At 38.3% G+C, this 27,975-nt stretch overlaps 1 protein-coding gene across 1 annotated transcript in view; it reads left to right on the plus strand.

The window, feature by feature from the left end:
- Window positions 1-543: 543 nt before the first annotated feature.
- The window catches only part of GRX4 (glutaredoxin 4), a 60,002-nt gene continuing 32,570 nt past the window's right edge, over window positions 544-27,975 (plus strand). Inside the window, exons 1-5 of the mRNA XM_089988955.1 lie at window positions 544-683; window positions 16,730-16,883; window positions 17,392-17,526; window positions 17,646-17,745; window positions 26,928-26,994. Coding sequence (XP_089845081.1) covers window positions 16,809-16,883; window positions 17,392-17,526; window positions 17,646-17,745; window positions 26,928-26,994 — 377 coding nt within the window. The 5' untranslated portion in view covers window positions 544-683; window positions 16,730-16,808. The remainder of the gene's footprint in view (window positions 684-16,729; window positions 16,884-17,391; window positions 17,527-17,645; window positions 17,746-26,927; window positions 26,995-27,975) is intronic.

Raw genomic sequence — 27,975 nt, forward strand, 5'->3', positions numbered from 1 at the left:
AAATCAAGTCACACATGTCAAATCATGTTGTTCTATTACAAACAAATGCATAAAAACATATAAGACAAATATAAAAATATAAAAAAATCATTGAAAATATAAAAAATATATAAGGAATATAAATAATTTTACATTCATAAAGCCATAATACCATTATAATATCACGGAAAAAATACAATGTTTTCATATAAAAAATACTGTATTTTTCTTGAGATTATATCGATTTTTTAAAATGTCGCCATAAAATGAGAGTTTTTTTAAAAAATTGCCAATATTTGTAACTATGATTCAAACACGACCTTAGGAGAGCGGATCCTGTCAAACGCTGGGTGAGATTACCAGCGTTTACAACCACAAATCTCACCCCTCTTTACTGTAGCTCAGTACAAGTGAAACCCACAGAGGGGATTGGACACCCAGCGTTTGATAGGATCCTCTCCGGCCGGTGAAAGAAAAAGGATTTCGGAGGAAAAGAAATATTCGATTTTAGAAGTAGCACAAAAATCTTCGGACTTGTTTTTACCAACTTATCTAAGATAATATTTTCCACAAGGATGTCCGAACTCCGAACCAAATCCGAACCGCGACCCACTCGCACCCAATTTCTCTCTCTCTCTCTCTCTCTCTCTCTCTCCCCCTTTCATCCGCTTTCTCGCGTCTCCGTCACCTCTGCGTCCCTCCAGGTGCTCTCTCTCTCTCTCTCTGTGTTGGGTTTATGAATGGGTCGGTGGTAAGGGCTCTTTCCTACATTATTTGGGTGAATTTATTTGTTCAATATTTGAGTTTGTAGGGCCTTTTGATCTCGGTTTTTTTTGGTGTTTATATTCTTCTTGTTTTTCTTTTCTGCCAAACTGATGATTGAATTCACTTGAGGTTCTCGTCCGACTTCAGTATAGTGAAAAAAAGGAATCGAAGCTACTCTTCGTGCTGTTGGCATTACTTTACTTTTTGTTTTGTCCCTTGCATTCAGGACGTTTTTGACAAAGTTGAGGGCAGTGAAGATGATGTTTTATATCCATTAATGTTTCTGATTGCTGCTAATTTGTTTCGTCATGTTGAATTGGTACCGGATTTTACTCCCATCAAATCCGAGTAGTGCTAGCCGAATGATAAAGGCCCAATTTACGTGAACCCTAGTTCGATCATGTTATAGCATGCGAGTCCATGTTTCTCCTTCCCTCTACTAACTATGATTGAGGAATTCCCCGTTTCAAAATCCTGCAACATGGAATGCCTTCAACCCAAATTCCTATTCCGCAATGGAAGCTTGAACCCAAATTCCCTGTACCAAAACATACAACATGAATTCTTACAACCCAACTGCCTCATCCACAATGAAAAGCTGAACGCTAATTCCTTATATCAAAATCATGCGACATGCCCATGAGGGCTCTGCTCACCTGGTAAGGTGACTCGTGAATGTCACCAAGTTGAAGGGATGTTACAAGTTCAAAACCCACGGGTGCATGTCCCCTTGGTGGGCAAGGTGGGCCTGGGGTTTGTACACCAATGAGCTCAGGAGTGAGTGAGGTAGTTTTCTTGGTTATTCAGGAAAAAAATCACAACATGAACTCTTACCTAAACTCATAATGCATAATTCTGAGTTGAAAACCAAATTGCCCAGTGAATATGGTGCAAAAAGGTCCTAGAGACATATGTTGGATCAACTTGATAGCCCATTTTAGAAGACTTGTCTCTCATTCTAAAAATGCTCTAATTCACAAGAAAAAAAAAATCTGTGTCAAACCCTACTGGTGATGGAGTGGAGATCATGAAAATTGGCATCTAAAAAAGCAGCAGTTCTATTCAATAAAATAGTTCATTTTTTGCTCGTTCAGAATCCCCAATATGTTTTGTTGTCCAGCGTAGTTTCATATACATGGTAATTGGGGAGATGAAAGACAAGAGGATTGGAAGGGATTTTTGAGATTGGAACATGAGGGGGATGAGAAACAAGCTGATTAACATTTGTAATAGCTCTATCAAGTTGATGAGGATATACAACAAGATGGTGCAAGATGTCATAGTGTTAGTTTAGTTTCAGGATACCCAAAGCGTAACTGAATTGCCTGCAAGTATGGACAAGTGATGTCATTGAAATAGAAAAAATAATATTTAACAGAAGACACATGATGGTTAGTAAGAAGGATATGTTTCTTTTGGTTGGGAAGAGAAACTGGATTGGTTAATGTGTTGGTGTGGTACAGTGCCACCAATCCAAAAGAAGACACCCTGAATGACCAGGTTGACCGTAGTCTACCAAAATGGTTGCATGCTTGGACCAAAAATCCAAAACAAGGAATATACAGGTTGTGATTGGAATGTTTATTAGGCAGGTAGTTTCTTAGTATTTTGACGGGGATGGGAATTGCATCCTGTGTTCAAGTTTGGCAAATTCTACTATTCTTGGCAATTGTTTCAACTGAAAAGATTCTTTTCAATATCAAAAAACTTTTTTCTTGGCTAATTATATCCCTTGGACCTCAATTTTGGATCTAGTATCTTGGATGAATAAAATTCCTACAAGGCTGTGAAAAAGGTCAGCGTATTATCAAGTACGGATGTTGCATGTTGAGACACTGTACATTCTTAAGAAAGAAACTAATGGATCCAATTGTTAGATTTAGGGTTCCTGAGTTTACTGCAGGGAGAGAAAGAAGACAACAACACCTTGGGGCTGAATGCACATGATTCCTCACAGGGAAAATCATGAGTCTTTCTATTCTTTTATAACTACTGTAATAAATACATACCAGAAATACCCTGTTTACATATAATACAAAAGAATTCTAATAAGGGGTATTTAAGACAAAAGAGGAAATATTAATAAACAACATAACGTGTATCGATCCAAACCAAGCCGACCCACGCTAATAGTCTTCCTCAAGTTGAACATGGTTATCGACCATGGACAACTTGCCTCTCAAGTACCAAAATCTTCGCTTTGTGAGGCCCTTGGTAAGCAAATCAGCCACTTGGTCTTCAGTCTGCAGACTCTGCACATATCTTGTTTCTATCTCTTGATCTTCAACTTTCTGTCAGATGAAATGTTGATCAATTTCAATATGTTTTGTTTTCCCATGTTGAATGGGATTTAACGATATATTGATCGCCCTTTGATTGTCACATAATAATAGAGATTTGGGTACAGTTTCTCCCAAATCATATAACAGATGTCTTATCCAAGTCAATTCAGCAACAACGGCAATCATGGAACGATATTTTGCTTCTGTACTGGATCTCACTACACCTTTCTGTTTCCGACTACCATTAGACAAGATTTCTCCCAATAAAAACACAATATCTAGACACTGATCTTCTTGCATCAGTTTCACCAGCCTAGTCAGCGTCTGAATATGCCATAATCATCATCATATCCTCATTTGTGGTCCTTTTGTTGTAAAACAGACCATCCTGTGCAGTCCCTTTTAAATATCTTAGGATTCTTCGAACAGCCTCCATGTGTGGCAGCTTAGGCTGATGCATGAACTGAGATACCTGATTAACAACAAACACAATGTCTGGATGAGTAAATGTGCGATACTACAACCTACCAACTATACTCCTATATCTGGTCGGATCACAATACAATTCTCCTTCACTAGGAATCAATATTTGGTGAATAGGAACAAAGGTTGTAGCTGATTTACACTCTTTCATTCTTGTCTTATTAAGGAGACCCATAGTATATTTATGTTGTGTAAGGATAAGGGAGTCATCGTTTTGATCCACCTTTATATGAAAGAAATATCTCAACAATCCAAGGTCCTTCATCTTAAATTGTTCATTTAAAAATCCCTTCACCTCTTTAATATGTTTATCACAACTTTCGGTAACAATTATGTCATCAACGCAAATAAGTACTCACTCTTCATTTACAAAGGTAACAATTTTATCACTTTACTTTAATAGATCTCGAAGCTTGTTTCAGTCCATAAATGACTCTCTTTAACCTACAAACATAGGCCTTCGGATCATCCTCACTATATCGTGGTGGCTGCTCCATATAGACTTCTTCCTTGAGATGCCCATGTAAAAAGACATTTTTCACATCCAATTGACTTAATTTTCATTTATGATCAACGTCTAAGGACAACATAATTCGAATGGTACCTATTTTAAGAGGGCTAAAGGCCTTATCATAATCACATCCATACTCCTGCGTGAATTCTTTTGCTACCAAACTGGCCTTGTATTTCTCAATGGTACCACCAGGTTTATATTTTATATTATACACCATTTTGAGCCAACTACATTCTTATCAGGTGGTCTTTTCACTATCTCCCAAGTCTGACATTCATGTAAAGCTTCCATTTCTTTATTCATGGCCTCTATCCATCCATTGGATTGCATTGGCTGCTAGAACGTTTTGGGTTCATGTTGCCTTTCAATCTGAGTGAGGAACAATTGGAAATCTGTGCTGAAGTTTTCATAGCTCACCCACTTTTCAATCGGGTATCTCTGCTTGATTTTCTCACCAACTCGAATTGATTCCCATAATCTGATTGTGGTTGTTGATCACTTGGCATGGACTGTTGTTGATCCTTGTTGCGCCTTGTGTAGACACATTCCTCTTTAAATCTTCCTGAGTTTACATGTTCACTATCAAAATCAACTTCTATGTTAACTCTAGGTGCATCATTCTCTAATCCATTGTCATGGACTCGATCAAAATTGGAATTGGGTGTCTGCGTTCCATTATTCACTGCTAAAAATAAACCATCATTCAACCAGGGCTGATATACTTCAACATTAGTGTTCTCCTGTAAAACATGATCGCTGCACATGTCAGTAGAAAAATTATACTCATCAAATACAACATTTCTGGAGATTTTGATCTTTCCTGACTTAGGATCATAGCATCTATAATCCTTGTAATCATCAACATATCCAATAAAGCGACAAATACAAGTCTTTCTCAGTTGGCTATCCACATGAACATAACACACACAACCAAATGCCCTTAACTCATTATAATTTGGATGCTTCCCAAATAACGTGAAGTAAGGAGAACTGTTTTGCAAAAGTTTCATGGGCAATCGGTTTATGATATGAACAGTTGTATGAAACACTTTGGTCCACAGTTTTATGGAAACCTTACTTGCATGAATCATAAACAACGCACTCTCCACAACATGGCGATGCTTTCTTTCAGCGGTACCATTTTGCTGAGGTGTTTGCGGGCATAAAACCCTTCGATTAATCTCATTATTCTGTAAAAAATCAATAAATTTCTTTGATGAGTATTCACCACCACCATCACATTGAAAATTTAGAATGTTTAAGGAGAATTGGGTACAAACATAGGCACAAAACTTCTGAAACACACCAACTACTTCAGATTTATGTTTCAAGAAGAATATCTAGCTATAACGAGAATAATTATCGATGAATGAAGCATAATATTTACTTCTAGAGAAAGAAACAAGTGGGGATGGTCCCCAAACATCTGAGTGGATAATTTCAAAATGTCTCGAAGCTCTTTTATTATATGAATTGAATGAAAGTACATGACTTTTGCATACTCGACAACTAGAACATAAAACATCACTAGACTCTTGATCCAAAATTGATTTAGGCAACATTTTATTGGAAACTAATCTATCAATAAAAACTCGACCACAATAACCTAACTGACTATTCCAAACATTTGGTTGACCAGACTCTGAAATATTGAAGAAACACGCAGAGGACTCAGGCTTCGAATGATTATCCAGTTTAGTTCGGGCACTCAAGGGATCTTCTCTGAAGATGTACATGTTGCCATATCTTTCTCCTTTAGCGAACATCTTCCTCGTTTGAAGATCCTTAACATATATAGAAGATAGGGTAAACTCAATGTAAGAATTGGTATCATCAACAAATTTAGAAACAAAGACTATATTCTTTTTTATGTTAGGAGAACACAATACATTGGAGAAGTGGATAGGATGAGATTTAGACAGAGAAATAAGAACATTCCCAGAGTGTGTGATGGACTGGCATTTGGCATCTCTAGTAATAATATTATTTCTACCAGAATAAGGAATTAATCTAGAGAATTTACCTGCATCACCTGTGACTTGACTTGCAACCCCATAATGTACATACCAGACACCCTGATCATTCTGTTTGAAACTTTATTCAGAAAGTGCAGCCAAAAGAAGTTCCTTGTTTCTGTCCCTTGGTCGCTATACTGAGCTTTACCTTGAGCTTCAGGATTGTACCTTGGGTCATCCTTGAACCAACACTTTGCCTTTACATGATCCTTCCTTTTGCAGATATAACATGTAGGAATATTATTAGAGTTACCTCTACTTGCAAATGAGATTCTATTAGGAGTGGGAAGAATTCCACGTCCTCCCTGATGAAAGCCCCTGCCTCTGCCACATCCTCCTCCTCGTCCACACTTCTGAAATGTTTGTATAACTAACACTTCATGCGAAACTTCTTCACCTTTTCCTGTGTCAGACATTCCCTTTAATGACATCTCATAGCTAAGAAACTTGGCCTTCAAATTATCAAAACTGGTAACAATCTCGGTGTACTGCAAGGTTGTGGACAACACATGAAACTCTGGTCCCAAACCAACTAGGGCTTGCTGAATTTTGTCTTTCTCAAGAACTTCACATCCAACCAATACTAACTTATCAGTGATACTGATAGTTTTAATTTTATTGAAATACTCCAAAACAGACATGGTAGCTTCCTTTTTCAACATCCGAAACTCTCTTTTCAAGTAAATGACCTTAGCCTCTGAAATCTGAGAATAAGTTTGCATCAACATGCTCCATAATATTATGACATTGCAGTCATCTGTACTTCCTGAGACAAAGTAGAAGTAATGTAGGCTACTAAAGCCTGATCCTTCTTCATCCAGTTGATATAATCTGGATTGCAAACTGTTTTCATTGCAGAGACAACTCTTTTGTCATATGTAACTTCCTGCACAAGAAACTCAGTTGGAGCAGAAAGTGATCCATCTAGGTGACCAGCAAGATCATAGATCATGACTCCTGATGAAAGGGAGGATTTGTCTCTTTCTGGTAAGAAAGTTGAAATTGTTCAATTTTTAAGAAATCAACTGATTGAGAAAGTTGGCAGAAATGGTCCCTTGGGAGGAGTTTAAATCCATGAAGAATAAATGATATCACACAATAGACTGCGGAGAAATGAAAGAATAAATGAGGAAAGACAATATCACACAATAAAATATGAAGAAACGTAAGCCAAATAATGATAACTGCTGATTCCAATAAACAAGATGCAAATCTGTTTTTTTTCTTCAGATCGGGTTAAATAAAATCCCAACAATAACAATTAATCAACAGAAACACTTTCAGCAGGCCCACATATCTGTTAAATTATGTATCAACCTTGTAATCTCGTATATATATATATTCATATATATATATATAGAGATACATATACATATGTACTATGTATATATGTATATGTATCTCTATCTATCTATCTATCTATAAGTATATTTATATATATTTCTTTTTTGTCTCATTGTTCACCCGAAAAGGGTATTTCTGTAAATACCTATTTTATGCATATTCCATTTTGGAATATGATTGTAACTTTTTTAATTCTTTTATTTTTCTTCTTTTTCTTTTTCTTTTTATTGTATTTTGTGCCACATAGGGAGGCTTCCCAAAGAGTTGTTGGGGAGCCTCCAACGGTCACATATGTGACCGTTGGGGGCTCCCAAGGACTCTCTTGGGAGCCCCCTATGTGGCTCCTTGTTTGGTTATAAATAGGGGCTTCTCCCCTTTTGTATTTTTATGGCTTTGAGTCAAAGCCCAAGCCTCTAATAAAGTTCGAATATTTATTTTTATGCATTTGGTGCATTTGTGAGAGTTTGTGATTTTGTGCTTTTATAGACAAGTGTTCTAAGTGTTCTTATTTTGCATATGTGCAAATATTTGTTATCAAGAATATTAAGGTCTTGATCTTAGTATCTTGTTGAAGATACTTTTACAATATCTTGGGTTGCTATGGCACCACCACAAGATTCCAAGAACATCGTGTGATAAAAGAAAGACAATAGCAGTATGATTAGGACAGATTCAATCAAGCAGATTTAAGATCAATCAAGAGAATAAAAGGAAACGAAAAAAGGAATAGGAGAATAGAAGAAAGAATTGGATGATCTTAATCAACAAAATAAGACCCAAAACACGGTTTTCCCTCTCTTTTTTTTTAAGAAAAAAAACGTAACCCAAAGATTTTAAGGAAGAAACACAAGAAGATTTTATGGGGATCAAAGTTAATGAAATCAATCAAGAATAATAGAGGAGAGAAAAAAACGCAGATTTGAAAAGAGAAAAGATTTGGGGAAAACTCAGATTTGAAGGAAACTTGAGAAAGAAGAAAAAATGAGAAGAATAATAATATCTGGAGAGAAAATCTGATCTTGAGTGTAACGCCCTAAAATTTCAAACTTGCAAACCTTTCAGAAAAACCGACAAGAGACTAAAAAGAGATCTCTTTATCTCAGAGATGGTTTATGAAATAAGCGGAAGACTATTTTTTTGTTAATTTTAGAAAGGCAAGCTGACAACTTTGAGCGCGTTAGCTAAAAGAACCAAAACACACAACCCATGCTACTTGCAAACACTTGGAAAAGTCACTTTCATTTAAGAAGTTCTCTAAATAATACAAAATTCGGATATCCCAAGGAAAATCCATTATAAAACCCCAAACATCAGGACGCGAGCTAAGAGCAGGAAGAAGAACGTCTTGGAGCCATCTTGCCATTGCGCCATCGCCTGTGGTGTACCTAATCATCACCTGTACCCATAGAATGGGTTAGTTTCGCGAAAAACTAGTAGGTGCACAAGAGAGACTACAACAAAATGAATTATGTAAATTTAATTCAGTAGGTTATGCAGTTTAAAGCAGATATGCAGTTAAACAGGTAAGCAATGCACACAGATAACCAGTGCAAACGCGTAAGTAGTGCAAACGAATCAGTAGTGCAAGCGAATAAGTAGTGCAAGCGAATCAGTAGTGCAAGCGAGTCTCACGACCCAACAACCAATGTGAACAGACTTTATGTTTCGATGTTACTGGCCCGCGGGTACGCGCAGGCAAAACGTAGAAACAACTGAGACTAGTTCAGGCGTCTGTTATTCTATATATTTTCAATAACCCGAATAACTAGTTGAGTCTGCTCCAAAAGGGACGGCTTTAGCCGAGAGAGGATTCCTCAAAGGCTGAAAAGCAGTGCCACAGATGCATCCAACTTCTACAGAAGTGTTGAGCTAACTATTGTAGCCCCTTTCCCCTGACTCCAATGACTGGGGAAGCCGGATCATTGCCCGTAGGGTGGTTGTTAACAACCTGTCCATTAGAGTTTTTGTACTGCTCTGTCCTCTCCCTTGACAGAACAACCAGAAGCGAATGGGTGCGTTAGGGGTTGCTTAACTAACTGCCAATCCTATGCAGTGGTCTTTAAACCACTCGAGCATCTTGCCTGTGAAGGCGAATGTGAGGCCATTTATGTGATTACAACATTTTGCATTTAACACTATTTGAGGTCGTACGACCGTCTCATCCGATCATCGCAGTACTAGACGTGTCGTGCACGACTACAAGTACTCTAGGATGAAGGGGGTATATCTCCTCAATAGAAGTCTCAACATGAGTGTTTCATAAAGATGTAATGTTTATCCTTTGAAATAGCAGTACCTTGTGCCAACATTATGCATGCGATTTTCTAGAATCTCATTCGCTATCGGGGTATCTACATGCCTCGCATGACTCGATACCGGCCTCGATAGACGGGATACAGGTTTCTCAACAGAACCTCTGTTAAGTAGCTCACTCAAACCCCAACTCGTCTGCATGACTGCATACTCGAAGAGTCAGGATCCTTGTAAGGTATCCCTCTCCTTAGACGAGGATGTAACGCTAGCTCCCAACTCAACTCTCGTCGCAAGAGAGAGAGTGGTAAATGCTCCTTGCATCCTCCACGAGGATGCCTTTAAGGCATACGCAAAGAGCAAGAACCTGCACGTCATCTACAATAGCAAGGCAATACCAACACATATGCAAAAACAAGAGCCTAGGCGCAGAGCGCGACGACAAGGTGAAGGCAGTAAGGAGAAGTGCAACGCTAAATCTCGACGCAATGCGTGACGGCAAGTAAAAACTATAAGAAGGTAAAGGGCAAGGATCGCGAAACCGCGTCCTTGAGTGAAGTGCATACTCGTATAAATATATATATATATATATATATATATATATTTGTATATATATATTCATTTAATGATCGTTTTTAGTTTAATTGAACTTAATTCAATTATCCAAGTCTTCCGTCCAATCTTCCCCTACCTTGGAGAGTTACGAGCTCGCTGGCGTCTGCGGATGTACACGATTGACGGCTCGGGTCGCGGAGCGCGAGTGAGATCTGTCGTAGCTGCAATTATGCGATATTAACATGCAACCCAGACAAAAGCAAAAGCAAGGAGAAGACTCGACTTCTCCGATAGATAGGGATGGGGCCAACCGTCCCAATTGCCTCGAAAAAAAAAGGATGGGGCAGCGCCAAATGACCCTTGCTGCCAAAAGAGGGACGTAATCAAAACGAGCTGATGACTTACGCTTACTGAGAATTCTTCGTTGAAGACCAACTATTACAATGATCAATCCCCATCACCATGTAGTTTTCGAAGATTACTCGGGCCTGTCGACTAAGGGTACAGGCTCGTGCACAAAGGGCAGGGGGCCATCGGCCCCTGCCTTTTTTAGGGGCCGATGGCCCCTGCTGGCAGGCAAAAAGGAGGAGGGGCTCGGCCCCTCCCCTACCGTAACGGAAGCAGGGAGGGGCTCAACCCCTCCCCTACCGTAACGAAAGAAGGGAGGAGGCTCAACCCCCTCCCCTGCCGTAACGAAAGAAGGGAGGAGGCTCATTCCCCTCCCCTGCCGTAACAGAGAAGCAGGGAGGGGTTGTGCCCCTCCCCTGCTAAAAGGGGGCACAGGGAGGGGGTTTGACCCTTCCCGTGGCCACACAGAGAGGTGAGGGGGAGAGAGAAGAGACTGAGAGGGAAAAGAGGGGCGTACCTGGGGAGGCTGCCGGAGAGAAGCTTGCCGGAGACGGGAGGTCGCCTGCGTCGGTGATAGTGGACGAGCGAGAGAGACAGACAGAGACACCGAGGGAGACGAGAGGGTCGATGAGGGAGAGAGTCGGGGACGAGAGGGTGAGAGAGAGAACAGAGAGCGAGAGGCGGTGAGGGGGGTTTCGTAACCCTCCTCCCGCCTGCCTCGCTGTCTTTTAATGACAGCGAGGGGCGGTGCCCCGGGTTGGGTCTGGGTTCGGCCCAAACCAAAACTTTTTTTTTTGTTATTACATTGAGGGTCACAAAGACTTACCACTTTTGATCTGGATCATGGCTCTGATACCATGTTAGATTTAGGGTTTGTGAGTTTCCTGCAGGGAGAGAAAGAAGACAACAACACTTTGGGGCTGAATGCACACGATTCCTCACAGGGAAAATCGTGCCTCTTTCTATTCTTCTATAACTGCTGTAATAAAATACATACCAGAAATACCCCTGTTTTCATATAATACAAAAGAATTCTAATAAGTGGTATTTAAGACAAAAGAAAAAATATTAATGAACAACATAACATGGATCAATCCAAACATTGATCCAAACCCAACTGACCCAAGCTAATACCAATAACATTCATTCAATCAGGGACATAGAGATATGATGCTGAATGGACAATTGTCTAGGGTTCTGCAGCACATGAAGATGAAATCTGGTGCTATATTCCCTTTTCCAAGTGTTTGTAGTGAACATGTTTGAAGTACAACAACAACAACTACGCCTTCATCCCAAAACAATTGGGGTCGGCGATATGAACCAACAAAGAAAATCATTCTGGGTCTTCCACATGAATCCTTCTCCTCCAATCATTTCTATCCAATGCCATGTCCTCGGTGAGGTTCAAAGCATTCATATCCTTTCCTATCACCTCCATCCATGTCTTCCTAGGCCTACCCCGACCTCTTTTAACTAATATATTTTCCCATTTCTCCATCCTTCTAATTGGAGCATCATTAGGCTTTCGCCGAATATGTCCAAACCACCGTAAACGATTCTCTCTCATCTTATTTTCAATGGGTGCAACGCCTACCTTCTTACGTATCTCCTCGTTCCGAATCTTATCTTTTATTGTATTTCTACACATCCATCTCAGCATACGCATCTCAGTTACACTCATTTTTTGAATATGATGTCTCTTGGCAGCCCAACATTCCGTACCATATAGTAAAGCGGGCCTAATAGTCGTCCTATAAAACTTTCCCTTCAACCGCAATGGCATTCTACGATCGCACAACACTCCAGTTGCACTTTTCCATTTCATCCACCCAACCTTTATCCTATGATTTACATCTCCATCAATTTCTCCATACTTTTGAATGATAGATCCCAAATATTTGAAACAATCATCCACCAGTATTTCTTGCTCACCAAGCTTCACTACACTCCCATCACTACTTCGTTGCTTACTAAACCGACATTCCATGTATTCTGTCTTACATGGAATGTCAGTTTTCAATGGGTGCAACGCCTACCTTCTTACGTATCTCCTCATTTCGAATCTTATCTTTTATTGTATTTCCACACATCCATCTCAGCATACGCATCTCAGTTACACTCATTTTTTGAATATGATGTCTCTTGGCAGCCCAACATTCCGTACCATATAGTAAAGCGGGCCTAATAGTCGTCCTATAAAACTTTCTCTTCAACCGCAATGGCATTCTACGATCGCACAACACTCCAGTTGCACTTTTCCATTTCATCCACCCAACCTTTATCCTATGATTTACATCTCCATCAATTTTTCCATACTTTTGAATGATAGATCCCAAATATTTGAAACAATCATCCACCAGTATTTCTTGCTCACCAAGCTTCACTACACTCCCATCACTACTTCGTTGCTTACTAAACCGACATTCCATGTATTCTGTTTTACTCTTACTCAACTTAAAACCTCTTGCTTCCAATGTCTGTCTCCATAATTCTAACTTAGCATTAACCCCAGCTCTAGACTCATCAATCAAAACAATATCATCAGCAAGCAACATACACCATGACACATTTTCTTGAATTGATCTCGTAAGCTTATCCATCACTATAGCAAATAGGAAAGGGCTTAAAGCAGATCCTTGATGTAACCCAACCATTATAAGAAAATTGGTTGTCACCCCTCCATAAGTGCGGACATTGGTTACTACTCCTTCATACATATCTTTAATTATACTAATGTACTTGAGAGAAACATCTTTCTTCATCATTGTCCACCAGAGAACGTCCCTAGGTACTCTATCGTATGCCTTCTCCAAATCAATAAAAACCATATGCAAATCTTTGTTCCTCTCTTTATTTCTCTCAATAAGTTGTCTAAGAAGATGTATAGCTTCCATAGTTGATCTTCCATGTATAAAACCAAATTGATTCTTCGATATCATGACAACCTTCCTCAACCTAGACTCAATCACCCTCTCCCAAAGTTTCATAGTATGACTCATGAGTTTTATACCACGATAGTTTGTGCAATCTTGTATATCACCCTTATTCTTATATAGAGGCACCAAAGTACTCTTCCTCCTCTCATAGGCATCTTATTTGTCTGCCAAATCTTGTTAAAAAGATTTGTCAACCATTCTAAACCTTTCTCTCCCAAGCATTTCCAAGCCTCGATAGGTATACCATCTAGGCCAACTGCCTTTCTTGATTTCATTTTCTTCAAAGCCTCTGCAATTTCTTTCTTTTGAATCTTGCGCATGAAGTCACGATTTATCTCATGAAAAAGAATGAAAAAGTCTCCAAGATCCTGAGCATGACTTTCATTAAATAGCTTATCCAAATAATCTTTCCATCTCTCCTTAATCTCCTCATCTTTGACTAAAACCCTTTGCGTTTCATCTTTGATACATCTAACCATACCCAGATCCCTCGATTTCCTATCTCTCATCTTTGTAAGCCTATAAATATCCTTCTCGCCCTCTTTGGTATCCAACTTGTCATAAACCTTCTTATATACCTTATCCCTCGCGTTCGGAACTACTTTTTTAACTTCCTTCTTTGCTATCATATACTTCTCCAAATTCTCATTATGACGACTCTTACTTAGATTTCTATAACACTCTCTTTTAACCTTAATAGCTAATTTGACATCCTCGTTCCACCACGATGTATCCTTACCTAGCGGTGCACCGCCTTTAGACTCACCCAATACCTCCTTAGCCACCTTTTTCATGCTACCCGCTATCTTATTCCACATTGATTCTGAATCCTCCTCGAGACACCAATCAACTTCCTTAACTACCTGCTCTACAAACATTCCTTGTTTAGCTCCTTTTAGTGCCCACCACTTAATTCTAGGATTTATCCTATGTCTATCCCATTTGCGGCATTGTCTAATTCTAAGATCTAAAATTAAGACTATATGTTGTGTAGCTACACTTTCTCCCGGTATAACCTTACAATCGATGCAACAATCCCTATCTCTCTTTCTAAGTAGGAAAAAATCTATCTGAGTCGTATTAACCACACTTTTAAATGTTACTAGGTGAGACTCCCTCTTCTTAAACCAAGTGTTTGCTAAGATCATATCATAGGACAAACCAAAATCTAAAATCTTTTCTCCACTTTCGTTTTTTTTTCCTATACCATAGCCTCCATGGATACTCTCAAATCCATCCCTACTAATGCCTACATGCCCATTAAGGTCACCGCCGATGAAAAGTCTTTCTCCATAAGATATCCCTTGTATTACTCCATCTAAATCTTCCCAAAATTGACGCTTAGTGGAATCATCTAAACCTACTTGAGGTGCATAAACACTAATAATATTAATAATATCCGTACCTAATACTAATTTAATAAGTAAAATCCTATCACCCTTCCTACGGACCTCAACTACATTATCTATAAACTCACGACTCATAATAATCCCTACTCCATTCCTATTCCTATTTATTCATGTATACCAAATCTTATATCCCCAAGGTTCTATCACTTTTGCTTTCTCACCTACCCATTTGGTCTCTTGTAGACATAAAATATCAATCTTTCTCCTACACATAACATCTACTAACTCTACCAACTTACCAGTTAAAGACCCTGTGTTCCAAGTGGCTAACCTAATTTTATGGTTTTGGACTAACTTCTTTACCCCACCCGTCCAACAAAGTGAGGGAACCCTTGCCTATTTGACACCACACCCGGGCGCCGGTGTGACGCGTCGCTTCTGGGCGACGACCTAGCAACCCTTGCCCATTTATCACTGCCTCCGGGCCTATAGAGTACAACGCGTCGCTCAGTAGGAAACGCCCTAACGAAATTCTCATATTGGTTCATATTCACAGGGTATGACTAAGCTTTTATGCTGGCTGTCATAGGCCTACCGCAACCCTCCTCCTTTATCCGGGCTTGGGACCGGCAGTGTATAACTAAACAGTTATACAGGCGGAGTTAACATGTTTGAAGTGTATTTTGTTATTTATCACTAGTATGATTGATCTTCAAGAGGAGTTGAGGTGGGGCAATTGTGATTGCTATAAGGTTATCCTGGTTTGCTCTATTTCAGAAGATAGAGTTTCTTATGTTTGGAAGTATTATTTAAGTTTTTTTTTAAATTTATTTTTTAAAGTACATGTTCAAGCTTTGTTTCTTTTTGGATGAATCTTGGCCATCTCATTTGTACACATTATCTTGATTATTTATGAGTTGTCTGACTTGTTCTTGATAGATGAATGCCTCAAACTCTTTCCCTAGATCTACACGAGGAAGTTTTAGTGCATGTTTAAATATTTCATTTGGATAAGCAAGCCTATATGTGATGAAAGGTGTCACTGACCCTACCATTCTGTGTATTATCTGGAGCAAGTTCTTTCAGGTCTGAATAGCAATGGACCAACTCTTAGAGTGAAGACTGAAGAATTAGCAGGTTATCCAGTTCATATATTTAGAATAGGTTTTCCCCTCAATGTTCTCTCTCTCTCTCTCTTTCTTTCTTTCCTTCTTTTTTTTGTTTGAGTTGACATGTGCCTTAAACATAATTCTGTGCCTTGGATTGTGAATATTTGGAGTGGACTAAGCTGATCTGAATGAAGCTCTAATCTACTAAAGTGAGCTTTCTTTATAGCCTTTCTTTTTTTTCGGAACTCATTGGGATCTTGGCCCATTTGATTATGTTCTAACCATATAATTTCTGTTTCATTCATCTTGTTAACCAGATTAACCTTGTTCTTCAATCCATCCAAGGGTTGTATTTCTAGTCATTTTTCATATTACACTTTCTTTGGTCCAATCTTTTCACTCTTGTCTCCCTCCTGAGCGTCAAGCTCCAAATAAGATTAGATATTCTCTTAGTTGTTACAACGACTAAAAAATGAACACGTTCTTTTATCAAATAAAGAGGAATTTAGAAGTTTGCTCAATGCTTATAACAAATCCAAATTGGACTTTTGTGGATTTCATGATAATAGTTGGAATTGCTTGGCTGTTATTTATGTGTGCTCATATAAACTTGGCTTTTGCAAATCTGTTTACTTCTTGGCCTTTGGTTCAGATCCCTTATGCTATTTCAAGAATAATTCCTATGGATCTAAGTTTTTAATAAAAGAAAACATGCATGCTGAATTTTATTCTATTAGTGGATATTGTTTTATTGAAACTTTATTAAAATTCTTAACACCTTTTTCTTTTTTTGACAGGCAGCTAAACCCGCTTTAGTATGAGTTGTATTCTGCTGTGAGTGAGAAGCTGCAGGAGGATTTTCATCAGTCTCTGAAAATGACGAGAATGTTATCGAAATTCATCTTGAAGGGAACTGTATACCATCCAGAGATCCATTCTCTGAGAAAAACGGTATGAAATACTCAAAACACACATTGTGTGTGCGTGTGCTTGTGTACATCCATATGCATGTGTGCATGTGTGTGAACCTATGATCTGGCCTTATTTTCTTCTATTCCCATTAGTTTTTTCAATTTATGGTTTGGTGATTTCTTTGTATGCCAATGTTCATAAAATTGGGTTTATGGCATTTTTTTTATCCTTGTGTAGTTCATGTATCATTTATACTACTGTCTACTGTTTTTGTTAAGAATTTATGTTACATGCAATTCTTTTAAAGGCTGATGCCGTACACACGCATTTTTAGGATTATCAATTTCTTCAGCAGGCCCCAGGGACTTTGCTTTGTGTAATTCAGGATGAGTCATTCGGTTTTCTGTTAGCCTCGCTGAAGCATGTCTATCTATTACCAAAGATTTCATGTCCTGTCCTTGTTTTTTCAGCTTAGCTCTTGTAATGATTGGATTTTGCATGCCTTTATTTAGTTTGAATAATTGACACCAATAAAGTGTATTAATAGGCACAAGCTGGCATTTTCACTAAATACAGCAGAAAATGGTATGCATCAATATCTGATGATCCTGATTCCCATGAAGATTTTCATCCTGCAAAGAAGATTGCAGGTTCTGCTTCAGTACAGGATATTGTTGAAAAGGTAGAAGTATAGCTTCTGTAATGATGCAAATCATATTTCAAGTTTTCAACATTATCACAAGTACAACCTCTCACTGGAGAACTGTTGACATCTCATTCTTTGTCATTCTAATGTTGTAGGATGTTAAAGAAAATACTGTCATGATCTATATGAAAGGAGTTCCTGATGCTCCACGTTGTGGATTCAGTGCCCTTGCCGTGAGAGTTCTGCAAGAATATGGTAAGCACCTGCCTGATATTATCTACATTGAAAGGATTTTGATGCTCATGTATTTACTTTTTGGTTTTATTTTTACAATGAGTTAGCTTCCGTACAGGACTGTCAATGGATTGGCTATCCAACCCATAGGGGTGTGTGCTAACCTGCCCACATAACTCATAGTTGGGTTCAGGTTCGGGTTTGGGCTATGTCAGGTCAAGAAATTGGAATCCCAATCCTGAACCATATAATTCAAAATGATGTTTTTACTTAAAAAAACACATAAAATGCACTGGTTAGGCCAATCTGGATCAGATATCTAACAAAATCATAGCTCAAACCCAACCCACATATTGCTAGGATCAGGTTCAGATCGACCCAAATAATATTCGTGTCATATTTTTTATGCTCCATACGTAAGGTTTGGGTCAGATGGGGTATCCAACACAAAACCTGATCCCTTTGTAGCCCCACTTCCATTGTAGTGAAAACTTTAATGGATGTATGTTAGGGTCTGTGTTTGAAAGCCAGGAATAAGTTTGACACCAATTTCCAATTTCATAATTTGCTAAAGCCTTCTTAATATGCTTCATCATGTGATACAAGATGAATCTGCACATGTTGATTCATCTCCTCAACTTCTACATATTGATTGTTTCTTTGCTGGCTATGCTTAGCCTCTGATGTGGTTCTTGTCTACTAGTGTAATTGCTGCAGCTCTTCAAGTAGAGTATCAATATGTCACTGCAGAAATATCTGTTTCATTACTGTGATTTTTTCTGGTTTGGGCTTCAGCTTTCATGATTCTGGAATTATTTCTATTGCAAGATGGGCTTACCAAAAGAACTGCAATTGAAACAGTGTTGTAATTATCCATTGAGAATTCCAAACCAATGTAGTTTTTATGAGAAGTTTTTATTTGAAATACTAGTTTTTTTTTCCTCCTGCTATACATTGAATGCACATACTTCATCTTATTGAAAACCATTTGCAACCACTATCAACTGTGTGCCCTTTGTGCCAGCAAAATTTGATGCAGTTATGGGCCAAGGCTGTAATGAAGTATGCGGAATTACAAATAACAAAGTATAAAACACTTACAAATCCAATAATGGACAAATACAAAGAGAATAGACAAGCACTCAAGTGCACACACAAATCCACTAAGGGACAATGCCAAAAGGCTAACAAAAATTAAGTATTATTGAATAGTGAGAGAAAAGGAATAATACATCTAAGGGGGGACACCCCTATTTATATACAAAAGTGAGAGAGAGTGACCCTTGGGAGCTCCCCATTCTTAGAGTCGTTGGGGAGCTCCCAACGGTCATATTTATGACCGTTGGGGCCCCAACGACTCCATGCAGTGGGACCCCAATGCTCAAAAAACAAGAAAAAGAAAATAAAAGAAAAGAAGAAAAAAAGGAAAAATAAGAAAAGAAATAAAAAATAGTTGTTTCTAATAAACAACTATTAATACATGTAAAAAGATAAAAATACCCCTATCAGGCAATACATTAGAATACAGATTTTATAGAGACACACACACACACAAATATATATATATATATATATATATATATATATATATATATATATATATATATATATATATATATATATATTAACACTCCCCCACAAACTTTACGGGGAAAGAACCAAAATTTGCTAAGGAGAAAGAGAAAACGAGGATATTCGGCTTCAGTTGAGGATAAAGATACTTTTTGTTGTTTTTTCACCTCCAAGAAATCAACGAATCTCTTAAAAAAATACAAAAACCAGTATTTAAGATTCTATTATTTGGATTACCTCCCCATTAAGCATCAGTATAAGCAGTTAAATCAAAAGATGAGGAAGAGGATAAGAAAAACCCTTATCTTTTTAATGTATCACACAATCCTCATCACTGCTGCCATGTGCACTGTGGTAGTGGCATGCTGAAACTGGCTGGCCAGATAAACAACATGCGTAATATCAGGTCGCGTGATGGAGAGGTAAGTGAGAGATCCAATTAATTGACGATATGGAGTAGGATCTTCAAGCAGTACAAGATCTTTGAGTCTTAATTTAGCATTTATGACTTCTGGGGTCTCCACCTTCTTTTCATCTGAAACTTCTGACTTAGCACATATGTTAGCAATTAATTTAATTTGAGAGAGAATATATTCTCTAGGGGAGTAGGCAACTTCAATTCCTAAAAAATATCTCAAGAAACCCAAGTCAGACATATCAAAAGTTTTTTTTAAGATTGATTTAATTTTAATAACTCCTTTGTTGTTTCTTGTGATGCTCATATCATCAATATATAGAAGAAGAATCACAATTGCAGTACCTGTTTTCTTGACAAAGAGAGTAGTGTCAGTATAACAAGAGATAAATCCTAAATTAATCAAAACATTACTAAATTTGTCATACCAACCCTTAGGAGCTTGTCTAAGACCATACAAGGCCTTTTTAAGTTGATTTTTTTTATTTAAATTCACTCATGAAGGAGGTTCCATGTAGACTTCCTCACCAAGTTCTCCATTCAAAAATGCAATTTTAACATCTAATTAGAAAATATGACATTTTTTAATAGAGAGAATGCTTGTCATTCGTGCTACTAGGGCAAAGGTTTCCTCATAATCTATTCCATGTTCTTGAGCATACCCTTTGACAACTAACCTTGCTTTATATCTTTCTAATGATCCATCACTTTTGGTTTTAACTTTAAACACCCATCTACATCATATAGTTTTTTTGCTTAAGAGAGGATCAACTATTTTCCATGTATTGGCTTTCTTAAGAACATTAAGTTCAAATTTCATTGCTTCATTTAAATGAGGGGTATTGTTTGATATCATTATAATGAGATTATTCATAATAAGAGTGAAGAGTTATTAAACATGCTCTAAAGTTTGGAGAGAATGATTCATATGATACAAATCTACTTAGAGCACTAGAGATACGATTTGATTTTCTAGGTTGGGATTCTTCTAAAGCTATATTTTGAAAGAACTTGTCAAGGGCACATGGATGATTACCCTTCACCCCGTCTAGTATACACATGTGTATCATTTGATCCATGTTCATTCAAATTCTCATGTTGATTATTATCCTTATCATCAAGTGGATGCTCATTATTAGTCATTGTCAAAAGATTCAAATACCTCAATAGAGTTAGCCTCGTCATTTCTTGGTAATAAATCAAATAGAAATGAATAATCAATTTTTTCTTTAGATTCTTTGCTATCAAACCAATTTTTATTTTTAAGAAAAGTAACGTCTTTTGAAACATAAAGTTTGTTATTATTAGATCAAAATATCGGTATCCTTTTTTATTTTTTTCATAGCCTAAGAAAATACACTCAATGGCTTTTGGGGATAGTTTATCATTTTTATGAGTAATAACATAACACCTTCAACAAAAGATTCTTAGTTTTTTAAAATCGGGGGTCATTTTAAAAAGCTTTTCAAATGGAGAAACATTGTTTAATGAGGACGAAAGAGTTCTATTAATTAAGTTGAGGTTAGAATGACTTCGGCCCAATTTTTTTTTTGGAATATCCTTTGAAATTAAAAGAGTCCTAGTGGTTTTTATTATAAGTCTATGCTTTCTTTCTGCTAAACCATTTTATTGCGGAGTTTTAGGACAAGACTTTTGATGACAAATTTTATTTTGTTTTAAGTAATTTTGAAAATCATTAGACATGTATTTTCCTCCTGAATCCGATCTAAGAATAGAAAGGTTGCTTAAGAATTGACTTTTAATCATTATATGAAATTCTTTAAAAAAAGAGAACACATCATACTTATAATTTAGAAAATAAATCCATGTGTACTAGTAAAATCATCAACAAAAATAACATAATATGAGTAACCATCTTTTGATATGATAGGTGATGGACCCCATACTTCCTAATGTACTAATTCAAAAGGCCGTGTAGAAACAAAAGTTCTTTGAGGAAAGGAAATTGCTTTCATTTTTCTAAAAATGCAATCTTTACAAGATGTCTTTTTCATTACATGTATTTCTCAAAAAAGAAAAGAGCAGCATCTTCAAAAAGTTAGGGTGGCCAAGTATCAATACTTTTGACATGTACAAAATTACAAAATGACTTGGGTGGAAGGGACAAAAAATCCATAAAGTAAATATCGCCTCTTCTATGACCTTACCTAATCCACTTCCTTGACTAGAGATCTTGCACGGTGCAATCTTTAGGTGACAGAAATTTTGTAACCATGATAAAAAATTTGACAGATAAAAAAAAAATTAAATTTGATTTTGGAACCACCCTTATTTTTGAAACAATTTTTTTTTGAGAATGTTTTGAATCAAGTGTTTCAATATTTTCTATTTTTAAAGAAGTTCCATCGGCCGTTAAAACATAAGATGAAGTAGGATTAGTGTAAACTTTGAAAAGAACATTCTTATGAGGTGTCATATGAAAGGAAACACTCGAATCAAGAATCCACATACCTGGAGGAGATGAGCAAGATGCAATGGTGACAACCGAAGTGGAGAATGATTTGAGAAGGTGGTGAAGTGCTTCCGATATTTCGTTAAGTGTGTCTTTAATAGTGTGATTTTTCCAATGAAAGCAATTTTACCTTTAAGCTTTGGACATATCGGTCTAATGTGTCGCGGTTCATTACAATGATGGCAAGTGACTCATTTTCTATATCCACTATTATAGTTGGGCCCATTACTGTAGTTATTTTGTTTTATAAAGTGGGGGTGGAACCCGGCCTAGTAACGGCCAAAATATCATCATTCTTATGGGTCATGCCAAGACAGGTTTCTTCTTGACATACCTCGGCAAGAGCATCTTCAAGAGGCATAACTTTGGTCCTATGAAGGAGAAAAGACCTCATTTGTTCTGTAAAACCCACCGTTAAAATTTTTTTTTATTGTATTGGACCCGGGCCGGGTCCGGACCCGTCATCGTTAGGGTTTTAATAACCCGACTCAGGAAGAGGATTTTAAATCCTCTTTCCGAGCCCCCCCCCCCCCCCCCCACGCGCCTGCGACTCGATAAGGGAAGCCAATCGAGGCTTCCCCGGTTTTTTTGCCCCTCGAGCTCTTTAAGAGCACTGTAGGGAGGGCGACGGGAGGCACGCCTCCCTCTCGATGCCTTCGGTCCCATCGCGGCGACCTCCTCCTCCCAGGTACGCCCTCTAATCCTCCCTCTTCTGCTCCCTCTTCAACCCCCCCTCTCTGTCACCTCGTCGGGAGGCCTGCAGGCGGCGTACGGCCCCTGCCGCGGCCTCCCACCTCCCCTGTGCCCATCGGGGGCCCGACAGGTGGCCTACGGGGCCCCTGTCGTTCCCTTCTCCCTCTGGGGTTCGCCGGAGTGCCAGCGGGGGACCAATGGCCCCTGCGACACCCCCTCTCCTCTGTGAGTGATAGGGCGACCGACGGGAGGTCGGTTGCCCCCTGTCACCCCCGTCCCGATCTCTCTCTCTCTATCGGCAGGGGCTGCCCCCCTGTCGTCTCATGGCTGTCGTCAGGGGCTCAGCCCCTGCCACTTCGATGCTGTCGGCAGGGACTGGCCCCCTGCCGTCTCATGGCTGTCGGCAGGGGCTCAGCCCCTGTCGCTTCGATACTGTCGGCACGGGCTGGCCTCCTGCCGTCTCGTTGCTGTCGGCAGGGGCTCAGCCCCTGCCGCATCGCTGCTGTCGGCACAGGCTCATCCCCTGTCACCTCGCTGTCATCGGCAAGCAGGGGCTTGCCCCCTGTCGCTTTTCTGATTTCGACCAACAGGGGCACACCCCTGTTGCCTCTCTCTTTTTCGATCGACAAGCCTGACTTTCTATTCTTCGCATTATAATTAATGTAGCGCTGAATACTCACACTTTTGCAGACTTCGCATCGAACCCCGCTCTGGCTCCGCGGCCTGAGCCTCGTGTCATCTACACTCGTAGACGCACGCAACTGCACGACATCCCAAGGTAGGGGAAAGTCGCACGAGGATTTTGGATGAATGAAATAACATATAAGACTTCTGAGATAGAATAGTTATTGTACATACCTGCTTATCTGAAGAAGTATTTAATTTATGATTGTCTGTTCTGCATGCTTATTCTTTTAAAATTGTATACTTAATGTAAACTTTGTAAATAGACTCATTTCTAGAAAGAAACCCACCGAAATTGCTATTGTAACCGAACCTTGAGACATGTACGGTATAAATTTTACGAGAGGTCATGGAGTACCTTGAAGTGGGCAATCAACACTTTATTGATATAGATGAGATAATGTCGGCCTCCACAAGCCAATTGCTAAAAGAACAATACATGTCATGTATAAACCAAAATAATCATAAAACATTAATTGTTGCCCTCTCATCGTAGTCATACCTCTAGGAAGGTACAATCGTACTTTTGGATAAGTACGTTACGATGTTTGGATGATGAGGTTGTAGCAACCTTGATGCGTGCATTTAGCACAAAGCTGAGATCACATAAATGGTGACAACTCGCCCTCACAGGCAAGATGCTCGAGTGGGTCTATTAGACCAGAGCATGTAGAATGGGGCGACGGTTAAGAAACCCCTGTCGTACCCATTTGACCTTCACAGTTCATTAAGGGAGAAGATGGATGGTACAAATATTCCGATGGACAGGTTGTTAACAACCACCCCGCGGGCAAAAGACTCGGCTTCCCCAGTCATCGGAGTTAGGGGAATTGGGATTACCATAAATTATCCTAGGTGGTAACTCCTAGGTACTTCTGCAGAAGTTGGATGCATCCATGGGCCACGAATGCCTTTGGGGATTTACTCTCTTGGTCACTGAACGTCCCCTTAGGAGCAGAGTCAGTCAGTCATCCGTGTTAATGAAAACACCTGACATAATAAACCCCAGATCGGTATCGGCTGTTTCTACGTTTCGCGTCTGTGCGTACCCACAAGCCAGTTAATATCAGAACTTAAAGAATATCTGTTTGAATAGTTGTAGATGATTGAGACTTACACTACTTGAAATGCTTCAAACAATAGCTCTTTGCACATGTTACACTTGTTAGAATAGATTATAATTGTATTGATTGTTTTAATATAATAACTGCTTATCTCATGAATGTCCTGCTTATTTTCATTCTACTTATCTATTCGTGCACCTACTGGTTGTTATGAAACTGACCAATTTCATGGGCAGGTGAGGAGTAGGACTTCACATGCAGCCGATGGTGTGGTGCAATATGACTCAAGATTTCTCTTCTTTCTGCTGACGGCTTGACTTTGAGTCTTTTTGAGTTTTTCTTTAGATTATTGAATTTTGGAAAAATGCTCAATTTGTAATAAATTACAGATTGTTAATCTATTGCTTTGTTTCCTCAATTCCTTTAAGTTGTTGTTCATGTGAGTGATGGTTTTTCAGTTAACGTACCCAGGATTGTTGACTTGTGCTATTTTCTAAATGTCTTCCGCTGTCATTTTTAAAAGTAAAAACTTTAAATCTTTGAAAGGTTTTTTGATAATGTTTTCGAAATCACAAGTTGAAATTTTGGGGCGTTACATGTTCAAATTCCGGTCTTAGACTATGAAGGAATTAAAAAAAGTGTTCCTTCTCAATTTGCTCTCATCTCATTTCAATATTTTCGGGAGCCACCCATTTAAGCTCAAGAAGAGCTAATTCATCCCAAAGAGAGGACAAAATGTTAAAGTAATTCTGGACACACATGTCTCCTTGCTTAGTGGATCTAATTTTATCTTAACCGAAATATTATCTAGCAAGATCCTTTTGGGTATACATACCCTTAAAAAAGAACCAAGCTTCATTGGCTCTTCTAAATTTAGCAATGTTGGCACATATTTTTATGTCAACATTGTTTATAAATTATGCTAAAATTTTGGCATGGTTACTTTCTCAATCCTCTACCTTTATTTGATGTTCATTGATGGTTTTAAGACGATCATTCCTAATGAGAACTTTTTCAACACCTCCTTCAACTTTAGCGAGCTTCAAGTGAGGTTCCCATCACAAAACCCCAAAGTTTCTTTCCTCTAAGATGATTTTTCATGGCCGACGCCTACATCAAGTAGTTGGATCCATTAAGTTTGAAGGACAACTCCACTCTTGATTCATGCTCCATGATGACGAGAAATATAGAGACGAAGAAAGTGATAGTACCTTTGTCACGATTTTCAAACACCACAAGACATGCTTCCAAGATCAAGAAAACCCAAATGGCTCTGATATCATGTAATGAAGTATGCAGAATTACAAATAACAAAGTATAAAACACTTACAAGTCCAATAATGGACAAATACAAAGAGAATAGACAAGCACTCAAGTGCACACACAAATCTACTAAGGGACAATGCCAAAAGGCTAACAAAAATTATGTATTATTGAATAGTGAGAGAAAAGGAATAATACATGTAAGGGGGGGCACCCTTATTTATATACAAAAGTGAGAGAGAGGGACCCTTGGGAGCTCCCCATTCATAGAGTCGTTGGGGCCCCAACGACTCCATGAAGTGGGGCCTCAATGCTAAAAAAGCAAGAAAAAGAAAATAAAAGAAAAGAAGAAAAAAACGAAAAATAAGAAAAGAAATAAAAAAAGTTGTTTCTAATAAACAACTATTAATACATGTAAAAGGACAAAAATGCCCCTATTGGGCAATACATTAGAATACAGTTTTATATATATATATAAATATGTATATATATTATATATATTTTTAACAAAATCATGAAGCCAAGGAAGACCCATGCATCTTATTCTTTACTTGGATGATGAGATATTATTAGCTGGATCATTAATTTGAAAGCTTTCTTGAATTTGGTCTCATGACAAAAGGAGCATGGTTTGCATGCCTTTTATGGTGAACCATCAAAAGCAATTTCCTCTTCCTTACAAATGATGAAAACTCATTGTGAGGACAAAGACTACAACTTTGCAGCTGTATCATTTCTGCCTTTTCGTCCCCGCTATCTGTTGGAATATGTGTGCTACTGAATGCAGATGAATTATTTGTACGTGAATAGCTTAGCTTTTTATAGGCTTCCAACAGGCAAGTTTCATGTAGGGCCTAGTTGGACATAAATTTATGTCTATGTGGGTTGATGTTTTCTGTAGAATTTTGGTTTCATGATGGTGATTGATCTTTTTATTGTCTAAGCACCAGGTTGGTTCTTTTTCCTTACACTATGACATCATCTTTGAGGCAGTATGATATTGACTTTGTTCCTGTACTTCAATGGATAATGTATACAGGTGTTCCTTTACATGCAAGAAATATTTTGGAAGATCCCGAACTCAAAAATAGTGTAAAAGCTTTCAGGTTAGATTTTTTAAGTTTATTTTTTGTTTTCATTTTATAGGTTTATAACTGCTTTGCATTATTTAATTTATGCTTCTGGTAGTGAGTACCTGGACATTCTCTGATGTTGGTTTTATATGACTTTAAAGCGCACACACATTGTTTGAATGCATTCTTTGCCTTCATGCCTCTTTTTTCTTGCAATCTCTTTAGAAATTTCAGTAAACATAAAGCAACTCAGTTGCAACCAAAATCCAACACCACTATATCACATGGTTCAATGAATAATACATCTGTGAAACCCGTGCTAAGAGGATCCACCAGTTTCTCCCATATGATGAAATACATCTCATGAGTTGGGTAATCTTTCATGCACAGAAAACTGAGATCAATGTATAACCGGATGATGGGAAGATGGGCTAATGGTGACTCCTTTTGTTTCTCTTGAAAGATACAACTATGAAGACATCTTGGAAATTTTTGGGAACTGCTTCAGTTTCCTCAGAGACTGATTTTTGCTGGATCCCCAATGCGTAAAACTAGAGACTTTTATTCATTATAGGCAATGAAATATATATATTTTTTATTCTTCCTTCCCCTGAACTTTTGCAGATGATTTCCTAGTGTTAGGAGTGGAATTCACTTGTCAGGCTTGGCAGATTGGATGATCCTTCATATGTTTGAAGTGGAATTGCAGCGTTGGACTCCAACATTTATCATGATAGGTTCTGACTATTGCATGGACATTAATGATAGAATGGTGGACCATTTGAGTGTAAATTCGATGATAAGGTGTTCTCTTAAATGTTTAGGCATGCTATTGCATGCGCTTCAGTGATTGAAGTAATAATTTTAAATTAAAAATTAGAGACACTTTTGAGCATCGTTAACTATCTTTTGCTATCAGAATCACGTATGTGTTGATTTGCTCCTGTTCATTTTATGGATTGGAAGTAATCTGTGGAAGACCAAGGAAAATTTTTTGAGTGTTTCCCTAGAAAC

The sequence above is a fragment of the Nuphar pumila genome, chromosome 15 (genome assembly GCF_984573655.1).
Source record: "Nuphar pumila chromosome 15, dmNupPumi1.hap1.1, whole genome shotgun sequence".
In the NCBI taxonomy this organism is placed as follows: domain Eukaryota; kingdom Viridiplantae; phylum Streptophyta; class Magnoliopsida; order Nymphaeales; family Nymphaeaceae; genus Nuphar; species Nuphar pumila.